We start from the raw sequence: 27450 nt of genomic DNA, 5'->3' as shown, positions 1-27450 counted from the left end.
ACTCTCAGTATGGACAGAGCCCTAGCAGGGCTGTACGGTTACAAGCTACTGAGAAGATGCTGCCTACGTCTCTCCATCCGCTCTTGTGGCTATTTGGCTGTGTTCTTTTCAGAGGTAAGGTGCTTCAGTCGCATCCCAAGGAAGGCTCAGTGGTGCAGAGCAGGCAGGTTTTCAGAGCTTATCTTCCACACATGCACTAAAGAGAACTGGCCGGAGATTCGAGTTTGTAGTAGCTGCCATTGGAAAGCTCAGCCTTTAAATTTGGAGCCAGTGGCAGGAGGCTGTTTGGAAATATCTGGCCATATTAGCTTCTGCAGAATTTACGTAAGAAGGAATGCAGTGGAATAAAACAGACAGTTTCTTGGTTAACAAAAGGATTGTTTCTGTTGAAGTATTGAGATATTGAGGTATTTTGTAGTAAGTGGCATTTGTGCAAATATAGATAAAGGTAGAACTACAGTACTTTTAAATGTACAAGACATAGTCTTCCTGGAAAGTGTTTTTTTCCTTGATTGGCTTTAATTTTTCCTCTTGCTGATGTAAATATAAAGAACATACAGCATGCAATACACTTATCATTCTTATTGAAAATGAATCTGTAATAGCTCTTATTCTAACTTTTCTTTCACATATGAGTTATGATGCGGGATAAAGTAAATGTACCTACATGGACTCAGTCTCCCATTCTGAAGTATGACAGTTACTTTTTCTTTCATTGTAAGGCATGTCTTGTGTTGGTGATGGCTGTAGTAGCTATGAGTTTGAAAGCATTCAAAGGAATAGACTGTGACATTATTGCCGTTTCTAATAGATAGCAATCTAAAAATAATAATACCGTCTGTCTTGGATCCAAGGTTCTTATCATTAAACCACAGAAGTTGCATAAGGATTAGAGTCACTTTGTTGGTAATAACAGGATTTTTAAAAGGCACAGAAAGCAGAAAACAAATCAATCCATACAACCAAAAATAGTGCTATTGAATCTTTAATTACTAGTGGTATAATTGTCAGGAGCAAGAGCATATAGACTGGAAAATTTCTCTTCTAGTAGAGGGCAATACTGCTTGCTTCAGCAAAGGGGCAAATTTTGCCCAATATCAGAGAAGGGGCTTTGAGGCCCCTTTGCCATGCAACTAGGCTTTTTAATGCCTGGCCAGAATGCTACTTTTCCCATAAAAATACTTGCTGTGGTTTGCATGGGATGAGCATGCCACACAGGTTTTCAGGTACCTTTTCTGGATCATCTGCACGATACTAAGATCCACCCCCTCCCGCCTACATGCGGGATTTTTGACTGATTGCCCCGTTTCCCAAGAGATTTACATAGCAGTTTACTCTCTGCAGTCGTGGGATCAGGTGGCAAGGATGTCGTCAGGACAGTCTGCCACTGTCCTGTCCGTCAGCCCTCAATGACTCACTTCACCTGTCTGTAACTCTGTCCCCTGCTTCTGCTTAAAATTTGGGGGCAGGGACTGTTTTCACCAGCTGTGTGCCCAACAGCTAGCGATTATCCCAGTGGGGCCACTGCCTACAGTCTGTGCTAACAGCATTACTAGTGCTTGCTGTGCTACATTTGTACCTACTGTGGGTTCGATCCAGACGTCCGATAAGCAACTGGCCTTCAGCACTTTCATGTATTTTGTCTCAGTTTTTGTACTGCCACTGATAGGAAGTTCCAAAATGGCTCCAGAGGTTTGGTTTTTTTTTTTAATTTTAGAGCAAAGTCACCCAGGTCTACCTGTCGCATTTTACTTCATAACAGTGGTCCACTAATTGGGGGAAACATTTCTACACAAGGGAAAGCACAAGGCTGAGTGAAAGGGGCAGAGGACCGATCAGTGATGCTCCTGGTTATCCGGTACATAGGTAACCAAAGGAGGGAGCTAGGGGCTCTTAAACGTGACATAAGAGCTCAGTGGTCTCCTTATGCATCAGAAGGATGGAGGTAGCCTTGACGCAGTGAAAGAATTTGCTCTGGAGCACAACAGGGTACAGTCAGAACACCTGTAAGGCCATGAAGATGGTGTTGATGTGGCAGTGCAATCTTCTAGGCCAGAGCTGGAGCAGCTGTTACAAACTGGGTGGGCAGTGTAAGAGCAAGGAAAGACAAGGACCAGAGGAGGGTGGGGAAAACTTCCCTGCTGCAGGAGACTCTGGGAACTTCCAAACTGCACCAAGATGAAAAGCCAAAAATCACAAGTAATATCACAAGCCAGTAGTCCCAAAGCTGGGCTGAATAGCTGGCTGAAAACTAGTAATTGTCTGTTTCAGCACAGGCCTTTTCTATGTTTTGCAAGTTTTGTTATTCATTATTTTAAATTTCTAAGCTCAGAGTTATTTCAAAGGGAATAATTAAATACTGTCATTTTGAAATTGCTGAAATGAGAAGTCTTGAAAGTTTCCAACCTTTTTTCCCCCAGAAATGCTTGACAAAAAAATTGTCCAAACAAACCTTTTCCTATAAACACTTTCCATTACAACAGACTGGCATTTTCCAGACAAAAGATTTCCACTGAAAACATCCTCATGGGGAGCTAATGAGAATCCTGCAGGCTTTTCCCATTGCCAGTCCATCTACTGCTTTCCTTATCTGCACTAGAGGCAGTGACTGGATAATGCCACGAGAAGTACGACATACATGTAACTGAGAACATAAGATGCTGCTAGAGGACAGACATCCAGCTAACAGGAGACCTTCCAGACACAGTATTTACACACCAGTGCATCCTAAAACTGACTCTTGTTGCTTCTCTGCCTGTGTTCCTCAGAAAATGAGGACAGAATACATCCTCTCTTTAGGCATCCAGGGAGCTGCAAAAATCACATTAAAAAAACTGTGCCGGCACCAATAACAACAAAATACAGTGCTTTTAAAAATGCATTTGACAGGAGACATTAGATGTCTGTAGTGGCAGAGACCCTAATGCAGACCCTTTTGGTTTGTTTTCACAGTAAAGGCTGGGAATAAAATCACTAGTGCCTTGGGTGTCAGGAGGAACTACAGTCAGAAAGCAATTCCTCCTGATGCAGCATAGTGCAATGCCAGGGTAGCTTCACCCCTTTCATGTTCACCAGATAAAGCTCATGGCTGGAGAAGTCCAAAGTGATGGAGCACTGCTATTCAGCAGCTTGAGTGCTCACTGCGGTGCCAAAGGCGGCATCTCATTCGGGTCCTGCCTCTTACTCTACTAAGTTGCAGCATAAGTCTCCTCTGTCTGTATGGACAGATGTTTCCTTTGCTAGTCCCTGACCATATCAGATGATGCCCGAGAGGAACCCCAAGATCCTTCCCTGACCCTTCTTGACCAAACAGAAGAGGCTAGTTTGACCTTGATCTAGTGTGCAAGAGAACGGCAAAGGAGGGAGCGTTGAGGAGAAATGTTTGCTCACAAAGCAGACTACTCGCTTCTAGTAAAATGTAATTCTGTAGACAATTCTCTGCAAAGCTGATACAAGCGGCTGGACGCTGTTTCCAGGAATTATGTTCTCTTACAATAAGTGAGTCAACAGCAGGTGTCTTTGGAGGAGACAGCGCTGGTATTCCAACATGGAGGATGCTCCTGCTTGGAAAGTGAATGTTGGTTCTTAAGCCAAGCCTGGAAAATGCCTTGTTTAACAGTAGCAAAGGGCATTACTGCCAAGCCTCAGCTAGAAGGTCTAGTTACTCCAGTTTCAAGGGACATGAAAATGAGCCTGCTTACCAGATGAGCCCCTTCAGCATGATACAACCACAGCTATGAGAAGGAACTTCTCATTTAGTCTGCTCAGCAGACTTAAGGACTCAGGGAGGCATGTTTTTACCTTTCCACTGAATCATTCTAGTATAGGATAAGGGAGTATGAAAAGCCAGGCCCTTTCCAGTATCTCGGGCTGTGGTGGTGTTTGGAGGTGTTAAAGTTTCAAGGAAACCCTCAATGTCTCTAGATGGTGAAACTTGCTAGAAACCTGGTGAAACCAGGGATGTGGTTAAATGCCACTGCCTAACTAACAGCTGGATTTCACAGTTTAGGATAATTTTCTGACTACTTGCAACTCACTGGTTTGGGACCCAGTCCACCAAGATCAAGGTTGCTTATCTTGGACACAGTGAAGGGACAGGGACATCATAGTAGAGAAGCAAGATTCAAACCCAAATGCTCTTAGGTATTGAGGGTTCAGCTGAGGATACCAGCTTAGACCCACCTTGAAAAACTCAAGTGTTGAGCCCTGTTTTCCACATCATGTACAGACAGAGGGGGGAAGGTATGGTCCCCACTAGTGACGAGTCCAAATGCCCTCAGGTCCACTGGGACACTGCAGATCTCCTTCTCTGGGCAGTCAAGCTAACAGCTACGGATTACCACTCCATGCAAAGAGGAGGCAGAGAGTGCTCATGACGAGCTGTTTGTGGCAGCAATGTGGAACAGGAGGCTGCAGACGTGTGGAACATGTCCACTCACCTCCAGAGCAAGCTAGGCAAACCTTTCTAGTGGTGGGACCAGCCACCACTGGGTGAGGAAGGAGATGCAAGCAGTCTTTTGTCTCATCGGATTTCCTCGCCTTTCCCACCACACCGAGATCCGGCACAACTGCAGGCTTTGCATGTTCCCCAGGGCAGCACAGCTCCAGGCAAACGGCTCCCCACATAAGAGGGGGGAGGAGGCAAAGGCTGGGCCTGATCTGGCCCAACACTGCTGCTCAGCTATGGCACCCAGTCAAGGGCTGACACAACCGCTGTGCTCTCCCAAAACCTCCCAGGCTCCCCGGGCATGCCCAGGACAGCCTGGATCTCGCCTCCCTGATCTCAGGGAAGCTAGAACTTCACTCTGAACTCTCTCAGGCCCTGTTTTGCCCAGCAGAAGGAAGGACCATGCAGGGGAGACATGAGCAGCACAGAGAAGTGTTGCTTGCCCTATAGCCTGCAGCATGACTCGGGTCACAGTGTGAGGAGCCCCAGCCTCGCCCTGCACCAAGAAATGGGTTTGTAAAGAGGCTTGGAAAACATCAGGCCTATTTTGACAAATACCAGCAACTTGACCAAATGCAGAGGAACCATCCCAGCTTTGGCCATGAACCCGGCATTGTCAGCCCATCCCAGCACTGATAACCGTGACATACTGGAGCAAAACATTTGATTCAGCAGGCTCCTCTAAGATGTTGACTAGAGGTGGCTCTGGAGCTGCTAAACATCTCAGAATCACACTGACATTAGGGTGAATAGAAATCAGGGAAGCAGCATGTCATAGCTGGTGTGCTGGATGGGGACACAGGACCACTGGCCCGTCAGTGTGCTGCCTTCTGTATCTGCCACTTAACACTGAGACAGTCACATAACACTCCCATGCCTTGGTTTCCTTGTATGTGAAACGGGGCTAATGACATGGCCTGCTCTGTAGTGTGCTTTGAAAACTGTGGATAAAACCTAGGTGATATGTGTGGGGTAACTCACCTAAAATCTGAAGCCAGATGAAGTTTGCCAGGTCAAGAAGCTTTAACAGCTTCTTCTCACTCAGACTCAGTATTTCAGGGAGCAAGCTGTAAAATACCTCCCCAGCAATGCTGTATGAAACGAATATATTCAAGCAGGGACTGTTTCACCTCTTCCTTCAGCTGCTCCCCTGAGGTTCAAGCTAAGAGACTTAAGAAAATGAAATGAATGGGAATTAAAAGAATACCCCATGCCACTGGTCCTTTACGAACCTTCTTTTCCTCAGTCACTAGGTGGGAGCTGAACAGATCCCAGCAGACCACATTGCTGCAGGGCATATCACGAACACCACACAGACCATCTACTATCAGCAATATCCTCTCCACCCAAATAAACTCGGGGAATCCCAGAAACATGAAAACTGAGGCAAAGAGCAACCATGACTTTAGGAGAAGTGATAAATGTATCTGCCAGAGACACCCTACCACCAATCCATCACTTTGGTTGTACTGCTGCAGGGAATGGTAATTTGTGTGCTGTTATAAGGCTGTGTGGATGCTTGTCCAGATGCATACTGAATAAGCAAATTCAGTAGCAGATCTCCCACAGCACATTACATTCGGCGAGGAACAAAAATCTTACAAAATAATGAGGATGACTTGCAGCGTGACCTGCACAATGGCAGAAGCTTGGCTGGTAGCCTAATTAAGATGCGAGAGCAGTGCTCCTGAACCAGCCTGCAACTCATAGCACTTACTCAGCACCTCCGTTTCTCCATGTTTAAAGAACAAAACAGAGCTAACACCATCCCACTCCACTGTAAAGTGCTTTGAGATCTGCTGGTGAAAGCTACTACTTAAAAAAAAAAAAAAGTATGAGAACAACAGGCAGGCAAAAAGTGCATCCTGGGCTCCGGCTCCCAGAAGTCAGCCTGGATAGCTTGCTCCCCTCAGGCTATTTCATTTGAACTTGGCATGGAGCAATTCCTTCACCAAACTCCCAGACAGACCGACAAACCCTAAGAGCGGCGTGGCCAGGAGAATGGCAGGACCCACAGCACCAGTATGACAGAGTATAGCAAACGTACAGCTCTCAGACAACCAGGCTGTGGAGGAAACTGGAACCAGTGAACAGCGGGGAGGCTCACAGTGCAGCAGCTAGGACAGCAGCCTATTTGGAGCACGTATTTACTCCCCACACACTATGGAGCAGTGGTGGCCCAGACAGGCATGGCCCAGGCTTGGGGGTTGCATTCAGGAGAAAACTATGCCATTTTACTCTTCTAGGAGTGACTTTGTGTTGTTTGTGAGAAAACAGGGCTTCAGCACACACCGTGATGTGGCAGGGCCCATTCTGTGCATGTGGTTTCCCCACATTGTTTGCCTTCTGGCTTGTTTTTTAACATTCAAGTAGCTTTTAATTGCCTTCCGATGGAACAGTGCTCTGCTTCCAGAACAGCTCACCAGAGAGAACAGAGCACGATGCTCAGAGGATGCCCAGACCCGGCTTCAGCCCTCGAGGGGCAGAGGAAGGATAAGATTGTTTTTAATGATTCAGGAGATCCGGATTTAATTCCTGGCTCTCTCTAAACTTTCCGTAAAACTTTGGCCAAGTCATTTCAATCTAGAACCATGGCGGTGAGCTGCCAAACTCCTTGATGTTGTTGGACAAGTAGGTATTTAAATACCTCTGTCGATCTGGGATCTGATTTAGACTGCCAATTATCAATTCTGTATAGAAAGAATAGCGATCTTTCCCTTCTTTCCCTTGCATCTTCTGCCTTACCCGTTCTGCTGTGAGCCCCTCTGGACAGAGGCATCTTTTCTTTTGTGCCTGTCAGGTGCCTAATAAAACGGGATTTAGACTTCTGCAAGGCTCGCTGCTCTCCAGAGCTTCTAACACAGGGTCTTCCTTCATACAGAAGTCAAACGTGGTGTTGTTGCTCTCACTGTTTCAACAGCTGCTGCATTCCACCCAGGAAACAGCTGCAATTTGTGCTAAGTGGTCAGCATAATTTTGTCATGGGTCATTTTACTGAAGTGGAAATATATGAATTGAAAAACCTAATTTTAGGTTGTTAGGAAAACTTAGCTAAAGTGCTTCTGAGAGGTTGAGCTGGAAGGTACTACAGGAAAAAAACTCCTTTATCCACCTTTTTTCTGAAAGCATTTGTTTATACAACCTAACAGCAAAGGGTGATGTTGGTGCAGCAAGCCTGTACAGTGCCAGACAGGCTTTAGCGCTCCCCGCCAGGGAATACACCATGCAGAAACAGGTAGAAGGACATCACTTCTCCTTCTGAGGCTGTTGGGGAAGGAGAAGAGCACAGCGAGTCCAGTGTTACATGTTGCAAGGGGGTTAGACGGTCCGCCTCTCTCACCAGTTCTGAGCGTGATGGGATCAGTCCCAGTCTCTGAGCCTTCATACTGGTCCCAGAGATCCTCCCTTGTGAGTCCATCAGTCTATCAACACACAGACTGGACAACACAAGCCCGTTGAAATATTTTCAACAGTCGGTCCAGGTCTCTCCTGCAGCAGGGAAAATGTGCAGCTATGCTGTTATACTGAGGCCGTGTCATAAAGTCTTTTTAAAACAAGTGCCTCTCTTTGGTCAGGAGCTGAAGAAACAACTCCTTAAATGCCTAAAACTGCCAGAATAAGACACCAAAGCAGAAATATCTGAATCTCGCTTAGTCTCTTTTCATTTAACACTGAGGGGTGGTGCACAGAGCGGGGCGAGAAGCCAGCTCTGGGAACTTCTCAGCTGCTGGGGCCGCTGAGAACAGGCTACGTGGAAGGGCCCCTCTGCTTTCAAATGCGACACTCGCATCTAACATCAGAAAAGGAATATCACAAATAACAGAAATCCAAAATTCCCCTGTCCCTCACCCTCTGCAAAAAATTAACTGAAAAAGACCCTAGTTCAGAGTCAGAGAACTGAAACGCATCCACAGTTGTGATACATTTCTCTTAGGCCCTATTGCTCTGATCGGTTATCAGGACTTTCCCATTACAGCAAGAGCATAAAGCAGTATTTCCTATCGTAAATCCCTCAGCAAGTTCCCAGTCTCCACCTAAAAACTGCACAATCTAACTGTAAATCACTTGCACGCAAACAGTCAACAACAAATAGCTCGGCAGTGCTCACACTCAATGGCAAGCCAGTTAAATGGCTTTGATGTTTATAGCAATTACAGCCGTGCTGGCTGCGTCCTGAGTATTATTGTTACTTGTTTATACAGCAGCCACGGCCAGAGCCTGCCACACAGGGACCAGGGCTGTGCTGCCAGAAACGCAGGGAGGAGACGGCGCTATGGCCAGGTGCCACTGTCAGCATCACGGCACTGTCGGCACAAGGGTCCCCCGGGCAGCCCGCAGGGAGCTGCGACACGTGGCGTTTCTTTTGTACTTACCCATCCTGCTGCCCAGCCCCACAAAACACGCGCTGGGGCTCTTCCTGTTTTGTGCACGCCTGTTTCAATTGTGGTCGCTAAGCACCTTCCCCGAAAGAAAACACCTGACACAACAGGACTCTGGATTATTTAAGTTGGCAGAGAAGGCACAACAAGAAGCAGCGGCCAGGAGCCAGAGCCAGACATGCTCCATTTAGAAATAATGTGCTGTTGTGTTTATAGAAGCCAGAGTAATTTACTGGAGAACAAAGACCCAAGAGAGGGATCTCCATCCCTTCACCTCTTCACAGCGAGCCTGGTCACTTTTCTGCAACGGATACAAAGCACAAAGGCAGCAGACGGGTCCGCATCTACTTGGCCAGATGAAGTCCAGAGCCTGTGACACGGGGGAGATCTGATGCTTTCTTTGGCATCATATTTTTTCAGGGTTTCCTGTTCCTCCCACATCCCCTCTCCCCAGGGAGGGGGAGCTGTGCCCTCCAGCAGGAGCTGGACTGATCGGTGAGTTCAGGTCAGCAGTGAGGGGAGAAATCCCTCCCGGTCCTGCCTGCCTGGCAGAGGCAGCTCGGAGAGGCCAGGCATCCTGCTCCACAACCCCCTTCCAGGGCAGCAGGGTCTCCTCAAGGCTCTTCCCATTCCCCACCGTGGCCCCTCCTGCTGTGCTAGCTGTGCAGGGAGCTGGTCCAGCTAAAACACAAACATCTTTACTGAGCTGTTCTTTGGCCACTTAGTGCCATGATCCAGGGCACTACATGCCCAAGCAAACTTATGCTAGCACAAGAGAGGACACAGCAGCAGGGCTGTTGAACAAACCTAAGTTAACCTCAGAAGATTGGGCATGGAGAACACCTGCTTACTTGTTTTATTTATAATAACCCCAAGGTTTAATTTTGCAAATCGTTTTGTGATATCAGCTTAGAAGCCAGAGCTCTGATCTGGCCTTCAGCAAAGGGCTGATCCTCTTCCTCTTGTACTAGTTCTGGGGGTACCTGAGCTGCCTCATGGGATAGTCCCGTCCAGGTCTAACAGTATGGGGCAGCAGTCAATGTCATCTTCCTTTCTCTCAGCTTCCTCCTGTTCCCCAGAGGCCCAATTCAAGCTTTCGGATTTCTCAATTACACCAAAAAAGGATGAATAAACTGCCAGCTGAGAAGTCTCTTTAGCTCCCTTTTCCTCTAAGGAAGTATATTAAGCACCAGCTAAGCTGTCTGGAAGTTACTGAGTGAAGACAATAGCTATTTGAGTGATTCTTGGTGCTTTCACGTAACATGGGCACTACAAAAAACTATGACAATTTCAAGAAGAAAATACGCTGTTGCAGGCAGTTACTTCTCCCACTGAAGTGACAGGATGATGGCTTCAGTTTCCGTAAGGGAATGTTGGAGACAGAGGGGCTGCTTGAATTCTGCAGCTACTAGATATTTGCCCCAGGATGATTTTGATACATTACTGTGTGTTGAACGTATACAGACTATTTCTCAAGGCATTTGCAAAACTACATCCAGAACATTTGTGCTGTAATGCTGTTTGAGAAGAGGAAGGCCAGTGACAAAGCAAGAGAGAAAACTTGGCAAACGGATGCAAACTGCCCAAGTTACTGTGCGTTCTTGCCTGAGTCAGCTGGGCTTCTGGGGAGCAGACAGAGCCCCACAGCATCCTACGCGACAGGGCTGCACTCCCCTTTCCCAAAAGAAGCATCTCTACCTCTTTAAGAAGGAAGACCATGTGCCCAAAGGACTCTTTTTCAGTTATACTAGCTGATTCACTAAGCAACGTTGCTTCTCTCCACAACCCTGCTTATGTTTTTAGACTGATGTACATTTAACCTGCTCTTTAAAACCTCCGAAGAAGGATATCCCACAGTCCTCCTATGCAGTCATGCGTAGCAACTCACGATCCTTGTGTTAAAGTTTCCTACTGTCCAACCTCCCTTTCTCTTGCTCCAGGTTCAGCTCACTTTTCTCTTGGCCCGTTCGCAGTGGATGTAGAGAACTGATTAGCCCCTTCCTCTCTAGGTTATTAAAGACTGCCATCATGTCTCCTCTCAGTCTTACCTATGGGCTAAACAAGTCCAGTCCTTTCACTCTTTCTTCTCTGCAGGCGTCTGAGTGAAAGCTATCTAGAGCACGGCCCTGGAGAGATCCACAGAAAGAATATTCCCCAGTACCAGTGCTGCTATGCAAACAGGTTTTGCCAGCCTGCTGCCCAGTAAGCTAGAACAGAAAGGCATGGAAGAGTTTAAGTCAGGTGTGATTTTTATAGGCAAATCCTATCTGGAAAGATTGTTTTATTATGCATTCACAGTGGTTTACACACTGTTTTGATTCCGGTTGGGCTGGGATCCTTTTCATAAAGCCTTAGAGGAAAAAAACAATTAGGGCTCCAAGATAGTTACATGAGGAAGATGACATCAATCAATCAGAAGCTCGCTAGACCCAGACAGTCCCCCGAGGGGTGGGCGCCGAGCCAAGCTGCAATAACCCGCACACACTGTGCGCTAAAGACTTCTACTGCTCCCTCGCGCGGGCTGCAGGGGCAAAACCAGCCCCGCGTTCGACGGCTCCTCCAGCCTGAGCCTGCTCTTGCTTACACTGGCAAACAAGCCTTAGCTCATAGCGGCAGAAATCTCCCATTCCAGACCTCTGCCGCTGTCAGGGTGGGATTCGCCTGACCTTTTCCAGACATCCACAACACAATGTAGGCGCCTACCACTAAGCTTATTTACCTTACCTCTATAGCTCCGGGTGAGAAACAGGATGTTGCAGGCTGCGGCTCCTTTCACTGTAAGGCAGAAATCTAAAATAGATCAGATCAGTAAGGTTTTAGAAGTACCTGATCCTCTCTTTGAGGAGAAAGGGAGCCTAGAGATTAGCTCTCTTGCAGACCCGCTCATAACAGAGGTATAACAGTAGCTGATACGAATCTTGCATGTAGAGGCTGCAGAATCGGGCTGTAAAACAACAGGAGGGCAAGCAGTACGGCTGGTGTTGCTGTGCTGGATCTCTCCCTCCTCTTGCCCCACGGGCCTCTTGCGAAGGCACCGTACCTGACCAGCCCGTTCCTTCAAACACGCAGCGCTCTACGGCATTACAAGGGGACAGCGAGCTGGGAGGATTCAGTGTTTCTTGCTGTCCCTTTTCGTCTGAACCCGCTAGGACCCGTCAGCTCACACGGGACTCCAGTGAGACGGATCACCAGCGGGGATCAGTATCAACCGCTTTCTTTAGCTCTAATGTAGTTTCTTTGACGAGTCTTTTGGCAGTGTCAGTATCACCAGCAATAATTATTAAAATGCTAATTAGGATGTGCATTAAAAAAAAAAGGAAACTCAAAGTCCCATTTTCAAAATTAAACCAGTTGGTTTTGATTTCTGAGCATTTAAAGTATATTTTGCTCACTTTTTCTAGTTTTTGTCCCAACTACGGGAACTAGATGTTTCTTTTTCCTTTTTAAATGGCAATGCTTTTAAATGGAATCTCAGCTTATCATAGGATTCCAGGCGCTGAGGCTTAAAGAAAAGTACCAGATAGCCTAAGAGCTGACAACACAGAGGATCACTGCTGGGATGCCTCAGCATAAATTCAAAACCAAAAAAAATTCAGCTGAGAAACCAGAGACTCTCTGCAACACCTACAGTCCTGGGATACAAAAGTCCATGCAATACGCTCCTCCAAACACCAGCCTAACTCTGCCCACGAGGGAAGGCAGCTCTGAGTCAGGCCATAAGCTGCAGCCACCCACCAGTTCACCAAGTCAGGACTAACACAGCCACAAGGCTTCAGCCAGCTCCCTAGGAGGCAATTGCAGGGGACAGAAGGTAGGAGACAGGAAGAAAAACAGTCTGGAGACCTTTGCAAATCTCATCCATCAAGGCCTCAAAGAAACAAAGCATTCAAGTGTCTTAGCTCTTTAAACAGCTTCAGAAACCAATTCAAATGGCCTTTTTCTGCCAAGAAAGAGCTAGAGGCTCACAGGGAAGGAATGACACCACTTATATTGCCTTGCGTTTCCCTAAAGGGTTTGGCTTCATCTGACGCACCCTCAACCCCTCTTCCCACATCCAGCTAGCCTGGCTCTCAGAGGCGGATCTTCCCCACCCTGCTCCGCTCTGGGGAGGGGATGGGCAGACAAAGGCATTTATCCTGGCTGAATAAACTCCAGTAGTAATTTGCTCAGAACAAACCTAATATCTCATATTTAACTAAGTAGCTTTACACTCTCAGAGTGTTCATTACTACTTCTTAGCTAATGCTCTTGGAAAAATTGATGCATTTCAAAGTCAGTCCCTACAGAAAATGGGGAAAACCCAAACCACACAACCAGCAAGAACACTGATGCATTGGTGTGTGCCAGACATTAGCACTGTTTAAATTGTTGTTGTTTCATTTCAGGTACTACAACCTCCACAGAACCCTCTGTCCATGCTGTAGCAGGTACGACCTGGGTTTTGATCTTATTAAAAAGTCCGTTTGGATGTGTGCGTGCATGCCCATGTGTGGATGCAGATGGGAACACAGGTTCACAAGTGGGAACCAGGTTCAGAACCCTCCCATCTGCTAAAGTGCCTTTTCATGGGAGCTTGCATTGCCCAGTTCTGCATGCCACATTTATAACCAGTGCCCCCTCAGTCTCCAGGGCCTGTGGAGAAGACACCTAACCCTGGATACATGACCCTGGCTGCTCCCCATTTTCTGCTCTCTCTGCCCAGCCTTGTCTGGAAGGGAGGAGGACCCCATTTCAGGAGGCCTCTCAGAAGCAGAGGGAGTGAAGGGAGGAAGATGAGGCAGGGATCCTGTCTTGCCTTTGCTTCCCCCTTTCCTCTCAGATGTTTCCTAGCCATTCTCCGGTAACATGCCTTCCTCTGGAGATCCTCAGAGCCACGCTCCCTTTGCCCACAGGCTTCTACACCCGCATCAGTGACAAATGCTCTCCTCTGCACCTCTTGCTCCTGTCACCCTCTCAGCTTTATCGGGTATAATGGCCTCTTTCTGTCCCATCCTTCAAACCTCCCTAAGGGGACCCCACCAACAAGGAGCACATGCATAGAAGATGTCACCTCCATGACTCTCTGCTTCTGTTACAGGTCAGTCTCAAACAACAACGCACAGCCCTGAACTAAAGAACCATACCTCAGGTAATGCATACTATAGGAGAAGTACTCTGTGCCTTCCTCTTCCTCTCTCCAAGGGCTGTTACAGACACCCCGTGACAGTGGACGGTAACAGGACTACCAGCGCTCTTCTGAAGAGCGGATAGTGCAGATATACACTGCTTTTGGACCCTGAGGGCATCCTGGGAAGCTTGTAAAGGGTCTGTATGTACATCAGTCCTTTTGGGCTGTCTAGAAGCAGGTTAGGAGAGTATAGTGGTGGGGAGGAAGAAGATTCTGTCCTGGGGAAGAAGAGGATTTTGTGGCATAAGGGCTTCTGATCCAGCCAGCTTACCCCAAAAGGATCACGGGACAGGGGTAAGAATGGGGGAAAAATCACCAAATTGAGTGGGGAGAAGCAGGGTCACAACACAGAGAGGATCCTCACGGAGAGGGGCAAACCCTGGGTTTGGAGCTACTGCCTTGTCCGTGCAAGGGATGCACACCCCTGCGCCCAGCCAAGGAGGCAGGTTGGGCTGCATCTGCGTCACTGTGTCCTGTCATCATACACTTTGCTTAGCGGCTCTTTACCGCAAGGACAGTTCGATCTGAGTGCGGTATGTGCATGCACAGCGCCTCACGGACCCGGTCTGCCCTTGGCTCTTGAGCGTTGTAGCGGAAGTAACAGTAATAAAGCCATTGTTATGCGTTTCCCCACATTACATTTACTGCTTGTTTATTGTTATTGATTTCTTGATAAGTCTGACTACACTTTTTTAAAATAACTACCAATTTCCAGTGCTTTGCACACCCCTCAGCACCTCACATACGAAGCAGGCTGATGTGTTCCCCCTTTCTCTAAGAGGAAAAGGGAGGCACGAAGAGACTTGCCCTAAACAGCACAATGTTTGTGACAGTGCAAGGACTGAACACTGCCTTAGGTTTAATTCAGTCATTAATGATGACTGTTTTGCTTTGTTATCTATTTCCATGGAAACAGCAATCAAATCACTCACAAGGGCAGATGACATTTAAAAAGTAGCATGAACCTCTGCAGAATTCCCTTACCTTATTCTCTTTTTTTTTTGCTCTCCCACTCTGCTGCAACTGGCTTCAGGACACCACCATGTGTCATGGTCACATAGGAGCCCTGGAAGTGGGAGCAGTGAGTTGTAAGCAAAAAGTTACACGTTTCAGTCTACAAATATACCAAACCCAAATAAGACGCAATGGGATCTCTCCAACTCCAGACTCAGATCTGTTCTTCCACTGAGAGATCTTTGGAGGTGTAATTCCTGTTCTGTCTGAAAAATTCTGTTCTAAACACAACTTTCCCTTCAAAGAGACCCCAAAATTTAAAGGAAAAAGTTAAGTTCCCAAAAATCTGCCCAGCACTCGACATGTTTGAGATTCTACTCCTACGCCTTGCAAAAAAAGATAAACTTACTCCTAAATGCAAGTATTCTGGTGAACCATTTTGTTGAAAGGAGGGGAAAAAAAACCCTAAAAAGTAAAAAACTTAGAACTGGTTTCATTCCTTTTTCATTTTTACTGGAAAGCCATGAGAAATCGAGAGAAATAACTTGCCTATAAAACCAAACTTGCTGATCCACTCTTCCTTGCAGAGGGTTTATCAAAAGATTTTTCCCCCCCTACCATGTTGTTCTAGATGCATGGGGTTCATGTTCTCACCACGTTGCTTTGAACATCAGGTTGAAAAAGATGCCAAAGCCTTCAGTCCATTGCAAGAAATGAACTATTTGTGCAGTTTAGGGACTCCCAGTCAAATGAAACATAAAAGCTAGCATTTTACAACAAGCAAGCCAGCATGTGGATGCCAGGCAGCTCTAGCTAAAGTGATGAAGTGATAAAAGTGATGAAAATATTTATTTTAAAAGTGAAAAAGTGGTGGCAAAACTAGGCTGAACTTTTGCCATGCACCTCTTGAGTTGCCAGCTCAGCACCTCTGTACACCCCTGCCTGGCCTTGCCAAAAAGGCAAAAGTTAATGCCAAAGTACCAAAGCTGTCTCCCTGAGCAGGACTAAGGATATTTCCCTGTCTGTTCAACTCAATGTTTCTCCCAGTAGATTTTCCATAATCCCCAAGGGGCCCAAGAATTCACTTCAAAAAGAACATGTCCTCCTCCAAGCTGTTTCTGAAGAGAACCCGTAGTGCAGAGAGCTATTTCAAATAACCCTGTGCTTACTCTACAGAGCCTTCAACTTCAGCAAAGTCAGCAACAACAGCTGCCTTGAATCTCACCTCTTTGGACCCGGTTACTACAACCAAAAGCTCTACCACCTCTACGACAACACTAACATCATCCATGCCAGGTAAGTGCCCGCCACTGCCTTCACAGAACTATGGAAAAAACATAAATTTTTGCTCATGCAGGACCAGCGCTCCTGTTTGTGAACCCTTCCTTATCCAAGTGAGCCTGGCTCATCAGAAAGTCTGAGCTACTTCACGCCACACGAATTGCTCAGTGGCAGCACTCTTTTGAGGTGGTCTCGCTGTCTTTGCTGACAGGAGCCACTTGTTCTAGCTCCCCAAAAGCACAGGGCTGGACGCAGCCGTGATCCGGAGCAAGCCCACATCAGGAAAGCCAGATGGCACTCTGCACCAGGTGATGCTTTCAGGAGGAGTTACAGGCTTCCGCAGTCCCCAGTAGAGCTCTCCCAAAGTTCACGTCTCATGCACGCTCTCTCCAATGACTGCGTGAGCAGGACCTGGCTTGCAAGCTGGATGGCTTTATTTATGCTTGGAGGGGAAGTTTCAAGCCTAGAAACAAAGTTCTTTGCCATGGAACGCAACAGCTCTCCAAAACTCTTGAAACTGTTATTAATTATGCTAAGTCTCCTTTCCTATGTTTTCTTTATCCAGATGAAAAGTCTAATGGAAGCAGAAACACAGTAGCCTCATCAACTCAAGGTATTCTGTTTTTTAAAGAGGAATGATAAATTTAGACAAGGTTTCATTGCAATTAACTTACTTCATTTCCATGGTGCAGGTTATTTAAGCACTAGTATTTATCTTGGGGTTGAGCCATCAGTAACACTCAAAATCATCTCTAGTATCCTTACAAGCAGTCAGTAAAACAGAAGACCAAATCCATTTAACGTCCTCTGACTGAGATGAACAGCTGAAAGACTAATCTATATTTAGAAACAAGGTCGCCCTTTTAACACCCTCAAAAAAATCCTTCCTTTGTTTTTGACAATGCACTTAGCCTTGCTTGTAAGCAAAAAAAAGAATTCAGTACGAGTTTCCCAGAATAAGGGCAGAATCCAGGAAAGTCAGTGGGAAGCCTTAAGCCTGATAACTGCACTGATCCTTCATTTTAAAGATTCAGACTCAAGAATCTGCACTGATCAGGAACAAGAAACTCTTCTGCCTCTCTGCCTCTCTCCCAGATCTTCCCCAAGTTTCACTCATGCAAGGTTAAAATCCTGGGGTCAGCTCTGCCTGCACAGATGTCCAACCAGCATGTCTGTGCCCAGCTAAGCCAAGAGTCCTTTAATTAGAGCAGATTAATATTAATTATAACCCTGCTTTATCTGAAAAGCGCAATACATTTTTGACTACAGAAATGCTGCTGATGCTTCCAGAATAAGGCCCCTGCTACGTGAGACACAGTATTTCCCAAGAACTGGGTATCTAGGCCAGGCTCAAACTGCAGCTTTTATCTACTCACGGTAGCTAAAAGAATAACTTCAGAATGAAACAAAGGGTTTAATAACTGTTAAAAAATGTTATACAGCAGCAATTATAAACAGCCACCATTTTTCAGGACTGTTCTGCACCATGAGCTTACCGGTTTCTGAACAAGTTAAATTTGTTCTTTCAAAAAAAATTTTGTTTGAGAACATGCTTCATCTATGCCAAGATTCTTCATTAACAGCAAGAATTTTTTTTCCTCATATCCAGAGAGAAGTCAATTTGAATCCATATTTTATTAAATGTGCTGGAAGGCTTTATTCCTATATTTGCAAGTAGCTTTCTTCCACATCTTGATTTCATATTTCCACCTTTTCTTCTGACTTTATACAAAATGACATTTTAAAATGCTGATATTTTCTGCGAGATGGGAAATCCAGTTTCAGGTCAGCTCTATGGGAGCCCATAGGACAGCTGCACTCCCACTCAGAACGACAGGAGCTGTTTTACAGTTTTTCAGGTAGCACATACTTGTGGCCAATTTTGCTTTTGGGAAGGAGGGGATGGGAAAGGAAGAAGGGAGATCCTGCCTTATCTATAGATGATCTCTGAAGTCCTCAAGTATCAATTTTAGCATCCTGACAATGCTTGTAGCTGTTCAATAAGGTCAAGGCAAATAATTAGCAAAGGATGTATCACTGTACAAGTGAAATACACAGGCTGGCTTTAAAATTGCTTACACTGGTTTGTGACAGCTGCTTCCAGTGCCTAAGAGCTTCACAGAAGCCAGTTCATCCCACTGAGAACTGGAGTCCTTGGTTGAACAAGCCTCTACACCGCCACAGCTAGGACTACATATGGTGTCCAAATCAGCTCACCTCAAGGTAGCTTAAATATTTCCAGATAACATGCAGTCTGCAGGTATGCAGTAATTCCAAGTGCAATGCAAGCCAACCAGTCAACCCACACCCATATACTGCGGAACTTCTAAAAATATCATCTGGTTAGGGGAGGAGAAAGCCCAGTCTCATCTAAAATTTGTGAGCAAGGGCAAATCTGTAACCTTCTCAGTTCACTGCTCCAGTATTTAATTGCTGTATCTGCCTGAAAACTGTTGGGATTGCAGAAACTGAATCTGAACAGTGACAGATATTTTAATCCCTTGTTTCCCTGATTTTTCTTTAGGTATGGCAAATAGAACAAAGTCTGTTTGGTGGGGAGGTTTCACTCTGAAAATGAATGCCCTATTTCCCTGGATATCCCCATCATTAGTGCGAATCTATTCTTCTCTCTAGCACATCCATTAATTCTTTTGGTTGTTACACTGTCTTCAAGGACAAGTCTCATGCTCTATGTTTCCTCTGTCCAGGTCAAGAGCCCAAGAGAAGCAAGATTCCTACAACATCAGCAATTCAAGGTGCTTTCTCCTTGCACAGAGAAATAAACAACATTGGAAGTTTTACAGTCCTTCTCACAGCCAACAGCAATGCCATCATACTGCTCTCTTTAAGGCAGCATGGTGAAGAGCTAACCAGAGCACCTGAGGGCTACTGGCTGCTCCATCTAGTCCTTGAAAAAAATCTGAAAAGCTGCACAGAAACAGCACTTCTTTTGGGCAATCTGTCCAACCTGAGAAGACTGGTGGCTAGTCAAGGCAGGAAAGGTGCTAGTATGGTTAGGGTTTATAAAAGGAGGGAGACAGGACAGGCCCCGTCCTCAAATACACCACCAGATCAATCCCTCTACCTACCATGCTCAGCTTCCTCATTGCTACCCCAGCAGAAGACACTAAGGATGGGAATATCACTTGCTCAGAGATTGCTGATAAAAGGGGCCTCACTAAGGCAATCTCTGATGCCTGCTTAGGTCTTGGTCACTTTGCTGTAAATACTGATGGGGCTGGTCTAGGATCCACTGTTATTCTCTTCAGTAAGGTGAAGTGATAAGCCCTGTAACTTTGCTAGGAATTGTCTTCTCACCTTGGAAGAAAACCTTTATATAAAGCTACTTTTCCCTCCCCTCTCACAGGCACCTCGCAAAGAGCTACCCCAACACCAGAGTCCTCTGGCTACCTGCCCATGCCTACTCCTACAGATGCCAAATCACCACTGATGGTGGCAGCTTTTGGTAAGGTCTTTTGTGATCTGGGGAGAGGAGGGGAGTTCTGTTTTGCCAAGACAGTCAGTTTTGGACACCCAGCTTCAGCAGTTAGGCTTCCCTGGGGAACAGCTCCTCAGTTTTCCTCTTCAGCATGCCCAATTCTGGAGTTTGAGTGCAAGGGAAAACCCTCCAAAAAAAAAAAAAAAAAGATTTGTCATCAGGCAGTAAAGAATCTAAGTAACAATTACTCCCATTCATGCCTAAAATACCATGGATAGGCATTTTGAAAGTCCGTCATGGCATGCCTGAACTTGGGATCTCACTCCCAGCACCAGTATTTGCCCTAGCTACATTCCAGCTCTGTGTTACAGCAAGAGGCACAAATTATCCCATGCCATGCCCTGGTTTCCCTAACAGGGTGCAGAATAAATAAGCTACCTGCCCTGAAGCTTAGACAATCTTTTTTTCCCCCGCAAACCTGCTGGGACTGCATTCCCAGCCCTGCCTTCCTGCTTTCACCCATACATTTTGTCTCACTTGGCAGGGAACAACCAAGTCCTCTGCATCCTTCAGAGATGGTGCAAGGATGGAGCAAGAGATGCCATACCTTAATCTGACAATTGCCTTGAAGATAGGCATGGGGTAGCCTTAAGACATCCACTCTTTCCCAGGCTCTGCTGCCTCCCCAAGAGCAAAAACAATTTGCACATTTCCAGTGCACTATACAAAAAATCTTATTTCAGAAGCATAAAACAAACAAGTGTTAAAATCATAAGTATCATTTGTTTATATCCTCCAAGGAGAGCCAAAATGAGTCCTGAAGCAAGATTCCTGTGCAATTTATAGAGGCTAGGTGTCAGAATCAAACCTGTGTTTGGCCATTGGTTTATGAGACTGATAACAAATTGTTCAGAGTCCCTAGCTTGTCTTTCCCATTTACATTATGTATTTATCTGACTTTACAGATGTTTAAGATAAGATTTCTCAACTAAGAGACATACTGGCCCAAATCAGTCCCTCATGTAATCCAGTTGACTTCTGCCCTCTTGGCACTGTATTATCAATTAGATATTCATCAAAAGTCCTTTGAGGCTAAAACTTAAGATAAATCCATTCACTCTAGTCATTATTTACTTCTCTGGATATTACATACCATGTGTCATTTTAACAGAGATGAATCATTCATTGTTTTCTGACCCTAATTTTCACTGAGTCAAAGTCCCTCCACTACCCCAGCGGCCAAGGGCAGGCACACTACCATATCAACAGCAGATGATTCTTTCCTCCATCCCCAGGTGTCATCAGCTTCATAGTCATCCTGATAGTGGTTGTGATCATCCTTGTCAGCGCGGTCAGCCTGAGGTTCAAGTGTAACCGTTCAAAGGACTCAGAAGGTATTTGCCTGCCCATTTGGGGTTTTAGGAATTTCAGGTACATCCTTGTGCTGTTCATTTAGGAGGCAGCAGACTTTACTACTTCATGCTCCTCTTTTCAGCTGAAGATGGGCTTAAAGAGTACAAAAATAGTTTCTATATCAGCATTATACCTGAGCCAGAACTCTTCATGCTTGAGTATATCCTGTGGCTGTCTTTCCTTTCCTAGTCAACAAGTTACCAGTTTCTACACTGATGTGGCAATTCTTAAAAGATGAAAGGGTTCCTTTTTAAAAGCTTATGAAATGTGTTGCCGGGGGGCAAGGGGGACAGGTTTAAAGCCAAACTGGAATACAGATTTAGCAATTAGGAATGTGTGACCAGCTCTTTAGAGTCCCAGACCAGACCCATCTGCACAAGGAGGCAGAAGGAAGGTTGCTGCGCCTGCTGCAGTTAAAAATTGCAAATTTCCGCACGTATGTGGCGCTTTCAGCAAAGCGGTTGTGGAGTTTGGTACTCATTTTCCCCAGAATCCCAATTCTCATTAAGCACTGCCCACTAGAGGGCAAGGCTGTTCTACGGCAAGGCAGAGAACTACCAAGAGCACAAAGGAAGCCAGCAATTAAGTAAGCAGCAAAACATTCTCTCTTGCCTGTAAAAATGCAAAATTAGTTGCAGCAGTTTCTCTAACCAACTCTCAAGTATCTGATGGTGGCTCTAATCTCATTTGGATGTCATTTATAAACCTTTACAATGCAATTCTCAATAGAGCTAACTTGATTTATTTTATTGCTTAGCTGTGACGTTCTCACCTACATATCAGCTACTTTTCTCCCCCCCAGATAAGCAGAAGCCAGGGAGCGTCATGGTGTCAGAGAGGTAAGGCTGCCCCGTGACCTCACTTATTCACATCCTATTGAAAGCATGTATTTTATTCCAGAACTAATTTTAGCAAGAAGAGGAGCCTTTGGTTATATCACGTGGAAGGAAGTGTTTCAGGACTCGAGAAGGGTTTAAGAAAAAAAAAAGTGCTGACAGTCTCATCCTGTGTCTGATGGAGTCGAAGCTAGAAATTCAGTCACTTATTTAGGGGACTGATTTCAGAGCTGTTTTTCAGGCTCATCACCTTCCAAAAGGGCAGTTCACTTGCTTGCCTTGCCTAGATACACTTGGACTTGAGGTCCAAACTTGGACTTGGACTTGAGGTCCAAACTTGGGCTTCTGAATCTCAAAGCAATCCCAGTGAGAGGAGATCAGGTCCCCAAAAATATCTTCCAAGATCCCTATTCCAGTTATCAGCAAGTGTGGGAGAAGGGGGACCCCACTCCAGAGGCCTTTGGAAGAGAAACATCAAGTGGAGGATGGTCTGCCTGAACCTCACAGCCCATCACCACTACCCAGGAGGAGGGGCTGCAGGTGGGAAAGCAGCAGGAAACAGAAGTTGCAAGGAAACTAAAATGAGGAGCAAGGGTAACTGAGTGCCAAAAGCTCTCGCTCCTGCTCCTCTATCTGATAATTTCCTACTAAGGTAGCAATCCAGCTTTAGAAAGGGTGAAGGGACACAGGGAGGAAGGTCCCTAGGTGCTAAATTTGCATTGACATTAATGGTTCCTAAATACCCTTAATGATCATGACCTAAGCGACCTGCAGCCACTCAGGCAGGACATATCAGCAAAGGACTGTGCCCAGAGGCAACCTAATCCCCAAGAGCTTCCACTCTCCATTGGCACTAAATGCAAATCCTAGCCCTTAGGCTAGGGAGAAAGGGGAATCCCACCAATGGTGCTTTCCATTAGGCAAACTGGTCGTGTATCAGAATTCATCTGAACGCATGGCTTCTTTCTCCAGAGACCTCTGAACACAGGCACAGCATGGGGAATTTAGCTACTAGGAATGTGCCTGAATTATGGCAACAGATCAAAGAGCAGGTCCACATTTTCAGTCTCAGGGGGTGCAGCCAGGACCATAAATCCAGAGTAGGAGTCAATGCTATTCTAGGCCTTGGATGAACCTGTCTCTACGCGTGGGCTGCATCTGAGTCAGTCACCTGGAGGTAGGAAGCTCCCAAATCTACCCAGGTCCAATGTGCCAGCCTGCCTCAGCCTTGCCTTTTTGCCTGCAATTGTGTGCGAAGAGACTCCCTTCTCTCATTTTCCAGATCTCTTAATACCTTCTCTTGTTGACAGCTGCTCTGCAGGCACAAGTGAGAAGGATAACAGCATCACTCTGATCTCCGTGAAGAACATCAACATGAACAACAGCATAAGTTACCCACCATCAGAAAAGGTTTCCCTTTTAAGTCTTGCTTTTTATAGAGTTAGCTGGGGATTATTTCTCTTGCTTGCCTTTGAGGTATTGCCTTTGCTCTGTTATTCCTTCAGAAAAACAATAAAAAGCGTTAAACACCATCAAACTTGTAGAGATCCAAACTGGTTCCAGTGAGCCTGGTGAAAGTTTGGTTGCCTACGAAGCTTATCCAAACTGCTTAAACTCTGAAGGGGTCAAGTATTCCTCATGTATGTAGGTGCCATTATCCAGGGCTAGCCAGAGCTAGAGTGGTTTGTCATTAAATAAGCTAGATTTTCTGAAGTCAGGGTCTCATTTTCTAGTTGAAGCTCCCTGTGTTCTTGCTCTGTAGAGTTGTTTGTGATGATGCAGTACATTCTTGTCCGTACTCTAAGATCCATTCCAAAAAAGTAATTCACATCACTTTGATAAGTTGTTTGAAAGCTAAACTAGAAATTGGATTTTGTTTGAAGGAACACCTCGCTTAATTTCTTTTGCCAGCCCAAACAGGCTACCGATGCATCATGGTTTTTTCCTTTTGCAGGTGCTATGAAGACAATGACCCAGAGCTAGAAGCTGACATTTGACAACCAGCAGTGACTTTCTAGGTTCTTGTTGTCCTTTGGGGAAAGAGCAGTGGTGGGCTTTTTTTTTTTTTAATATATAAGTTATTCTGCCCTTTCTGATCAATACATTTACTGTATCATCCCACATAGCTTCCCCATCTGGGGTCTAAGGGGTCTAGGGGTCTCTAGCTACAGCCTGCCACGCTCAGTGGTTGATATCTAACTGTATTTTTGATATGCATTCAAACTCTCAGATTATCCAAGCAGTAAGGAGCACTAAGGAACTATCTGCTTGGCTGATAAACTGCTGCCCTTGATTAATGGCCCTTACAGTCTGTGCCAGACAGTCACAGGCTTGCCACATAGCTAATCAGTACGGCTCCTGATTGCGCTAAACCCATGCATTAAAAAGCATGGTTCTGAAGCTGAAGGCCTAATGGGACTTATATGCCCAAGCACTGGGTCAAATCAAAGCACAGTTGCTCAAGAGTCTTTTATCCTTGTTGCCTCAGTGTCCCCATAGAGATGGGGATAATCACACTCACCTACCTCACAGGGGTGTTGTGAGGCTACGTTAATCAATGTCTGTAGAGCATTTGGAGAGCCATGAATTAAAGGTGCTGCTGAAATGCAAACTGCCATCTTAAGTATTTTGTTATTAATAACTGAACTTCAGCCAGACAGATCAACTTCCCACAGGTCCATCATGTTGGCAATAAGGAAGACTCGCTGTTTTAAGCATAAAGAACAAGGTTCCTGCCCTGATAGGGCTTTGATTGACCGTGAAATGGAGTGGCCACAAGCAAAGCCAATATTGAGCTGCTTCTGTCTACTGCAACAGCATCTCAGAAAAGACAACCACCTGGAATAGCAGAAGCTCACATGACCACTAGATTTTTCTTTTGTTTTTGATAACCTACCATATTCACAGTCTTCAAGGTGTCATTAACAGTGATGCTCCTACTGCCTTAACTTTCATTCTGTTCCAGATGAATAACAATATCTTCAGCAGAGGTTAGGCAACCCCTTCTGGGATAACAGCTGGAGATCACAAGACACTTTCATGAAGGCTGGTAGTCCGAGTTTGTTGGGAGACCTTCAATCATTTGTTCCACTGCTTTCCCATAGTTTTCTGATGCACCAAAAAAGCAGACGCCCTCTGCAGCAGTTCAGTCCGAGCAGTCTGCCTTACTGCAGCACCAAGAACCATGACTGTGTCCCTGAGTCACTACAATAACAAAGACACAGTCCCCTGCCAGGCTGCGCAGTGCAACAGCTCACACCTGGACCCAGCTGGTTCAAGACCCAAGCTGGTTGTGCTTCCAGCCACTTAAGTCACCAACAGCAAATACATCCTCATAAGCTGAGCTATGCTGGAGCTAAGGAGGAAGGAGACATCAATACCCAGTTCCCATATGACTGGGATAGAAACCTGAAGTTGGCTCTATTAGGTGGTTTTGGAGGTCTCAGCTGCTTTATTCAGCAGTGTAATATACTGAAGCCCTAACTCCACAACTATCTTCCTCTCTGCCCATCTTCACCACAATGCCTGCTTGCAAACTTCACCAGCTCCAGAGTCAAGACAGACTTTCAAAGCACCTCACTTAACAGGCAGCACCACAATGAGATACCGGCTTCTCCCAAGATGAACATCAAAATCTATCGACCCTGGAGATAAACCTTGAAGTCAAGGAAAAACAGATTTTATTTACCCAAGCACTCAAAATATGCGTCATTGCACACATTCCCCTGCACAGTTCAATCAAACAGTAATTTCTTGATTTAATTTTATAGGATGGATAAAAGAGGTTTGCTGGAATGTGCAGTGCTAAAGCTAGCTGTGTTTTGCAGCAGGCAATGAAGCGTATGGGATAATGAATGCAACATTTTCACAAGTCCTGCTAAGATCCTAAACAGGCTTTCTATCTTTAGCATATACACCAGGTAAGCCTCATTTTTTAAATAGCCTATTAAACTTTCTGCTAAAATTCCTGAAAAGTAAAACATGGCATCTCTCCACTCTCCCTCCCTCCATGCCCAACGCACCAGAGCAGTGAGCTCGCATAAGCACAGGATCCCCTGTGCTTCCCAGCTAGATGGGTCCATATAGTGCCAAGTCTCACAAACCTGTGACTCAGTGGGGAGTCTCACTAGTAGGTTTTTATGATGTGCTCCTGAGACTTAAAACAGCTTGTGAGCACTTGCAATGCCAACAATATCAGGGAATGCCAAGCTTTAACTAATCTGTCTTCCAGACAAGCCACACTGACCTCTAAAAGACTGTCCCTAGGATCTCATCACTTCTGTAGCTTTTTTAACTCTGAACTCATTGAGCAAAGTCTACAATCAAGACATTTACTCTCTCCTCCAGCTCTGAGCCGTCCTATTATTCCTTTCTACTCAGCTGAAATTAGTCTTACTAGTGCCTTAAATAACCTCTAGATAGGGCTCAGGGCCTTTATTCCGTTCTCACCTTTCTAGACTGCTGTTCAACATCATCTGCTCCTCTTGACATCTTCCCCTTCCCATGCTTTTTAGCCCACTGGCTTACCTTGTCCTTCTTCCCATATCCTCTTTAGGATCTTGACAGAGCTAGAACCTCTTCCACTCTAGAACTGATCCACATTCAAAAGCGAACAAAAATTCTGATTCTGACCTTGTTCAGAAGGAAGACTGAATTGAAATACACAGTGGAAGTGATGTGACCCCCAGCTTCCAGTTGCAACTGCTCACATAAATGAGAGGGAGAGCTCGACCCTGCCGCGTACGTGCACGTGCCAAGCACTGTTCCTGCACATCATGCTGGTAGGAGACGTTCTTCTAACTCCCTCACACCATCAGCTGCCATGGCACACCATGATTTCTCTCCCACAGCTCATTAGTCCGGTTTTAACTGGCACGTGGGATCAGGGAAAACAAGCCCCGGCACTACTAATGGATGAATGAAGTGTCACGAGCCCAGCTGTAAGGAACTGAGATACGAGGCAACTGAGGGAGTGCCAGTCATGAGGTCTGGGCTACCAGGTTTGGTCAGAAGATGCACAGCAGTTGTTTCTTCAGATTTCTACCAGTCTAACAGCACTGGTTGGAGATGACAGCCCCCCGTCACCCTACCGACAGAAAGAAGTCTGCAGTATCGACACTGCAGTATCACCCACTGAACATATCGTTCTATATTTATAGTATTGACCTCACAGTGGTTTGGCCGGTAACGTGCTGACATAGAGAGACAACCAGCTGACGGAGACCCGGCCCCCGCAAAACACCCACAGCTTCCAGAGCAGCACCAGGCCTTCTTGATTTTTTTCTAAAAACAAGACAAAACGTACAAGACAAATTAGCATGTTCTCACTAGCATTTAATATTCTTTCCAGCATTTAACATCCTTTTCTCACTTAGCCATAAAAAGCCTTTGAGGCACAAAACAACAACAACAAAAGGCTTTATCTTTTTATCGCTGGCTCCCATGAATCACCCATCCCTTGAATACGCAGCTAGGAGCCAGCATTTGCAAGGGTGGAATGAGGCCTGAGGTCTGCAAGAGGGAATGGTTCCTGA

General features: G+C 45.8%; 1 protein-coding gene across 1 annotated transcript; it reads left to right on the top strand.

Annotated features, from left to right (window-relative positions):
* On the top strand, nucleotides 1-24527 carry ECSCR (endothelial cell surface expressed chemotaxis and apoptosis regulator). Its single transcript, XM_013946897.2, has 11 exons — nucleotides 1-114; nucleotides 13212-13253; nucleotides 13904-13954; nucleotides 16124-16243; nucleotides 16794-16841; nucleotides 18937-18984; nucleotides 19596-19694; nucleotides 20963-21061; nucleotides 21883-21919; nucleotides 23227-23326; nucleotides 23871-24527. The coding sequence occupies exons 1-11, from the start codon at nucleotides 57-59 to the stop codon at nucleotides 23877-23879; spliced, it is 711 nt and encodes a 236-aa protein (XP_013802351.1). The 5' UTR covers nucleotides 1-56; the 3' UTR covers nucleotides 23880-24527.
* The last annotated feature ends 2923 nt before the right edge of the window (nucleotides 24528-27450 follow it).

This window comes from Apteryx mantelli, chromosome 14 (genome assembly GCF_036417845.1).
Source record: "Apteryx mantelli isolate bAptMan1 chromosome 14, bAptMan1.hap1, whole genome shotgun sequence".
In the NCBI taxonomy this organism is placed as follows: Eukaryota; Metazoa; Chordata; class Aves; order Apterygiformes; family Apterygidae; genus Apteryx; species Apteryx mantelli.
The sequence above is the reverse complement of the archived record's forward strand: the minus strand, read 5'-3'. Positions and strand labels throughout refer to the sequence as shown.

Excerpts from the sequence above, each read along its gene's own strand:
- ECSCR (XM_013946897.2), top strand. The coding sequence starts at position 57 with ATGCTGCCTACGTCTCTCCATCCGCTCTTGTGGCTATTTGGCTGTGTT. Across the intron at positions 19,695-20,962 it reads ACTGATGGTGGCAGCTTTTG|GTGTCATCAGCTTCATAGTC; the intron begins GTAAGGTCTTTT and ends CTCCATCCCCAG. Across the intron at positions 21,920-23,226 it reads AGCGTCATGGTGTCAGAGAG|CTGCTCTGCAGGCACAAGTG; the intron begins GTAAGGCTGCCC and ends TCTTGTTGACAG.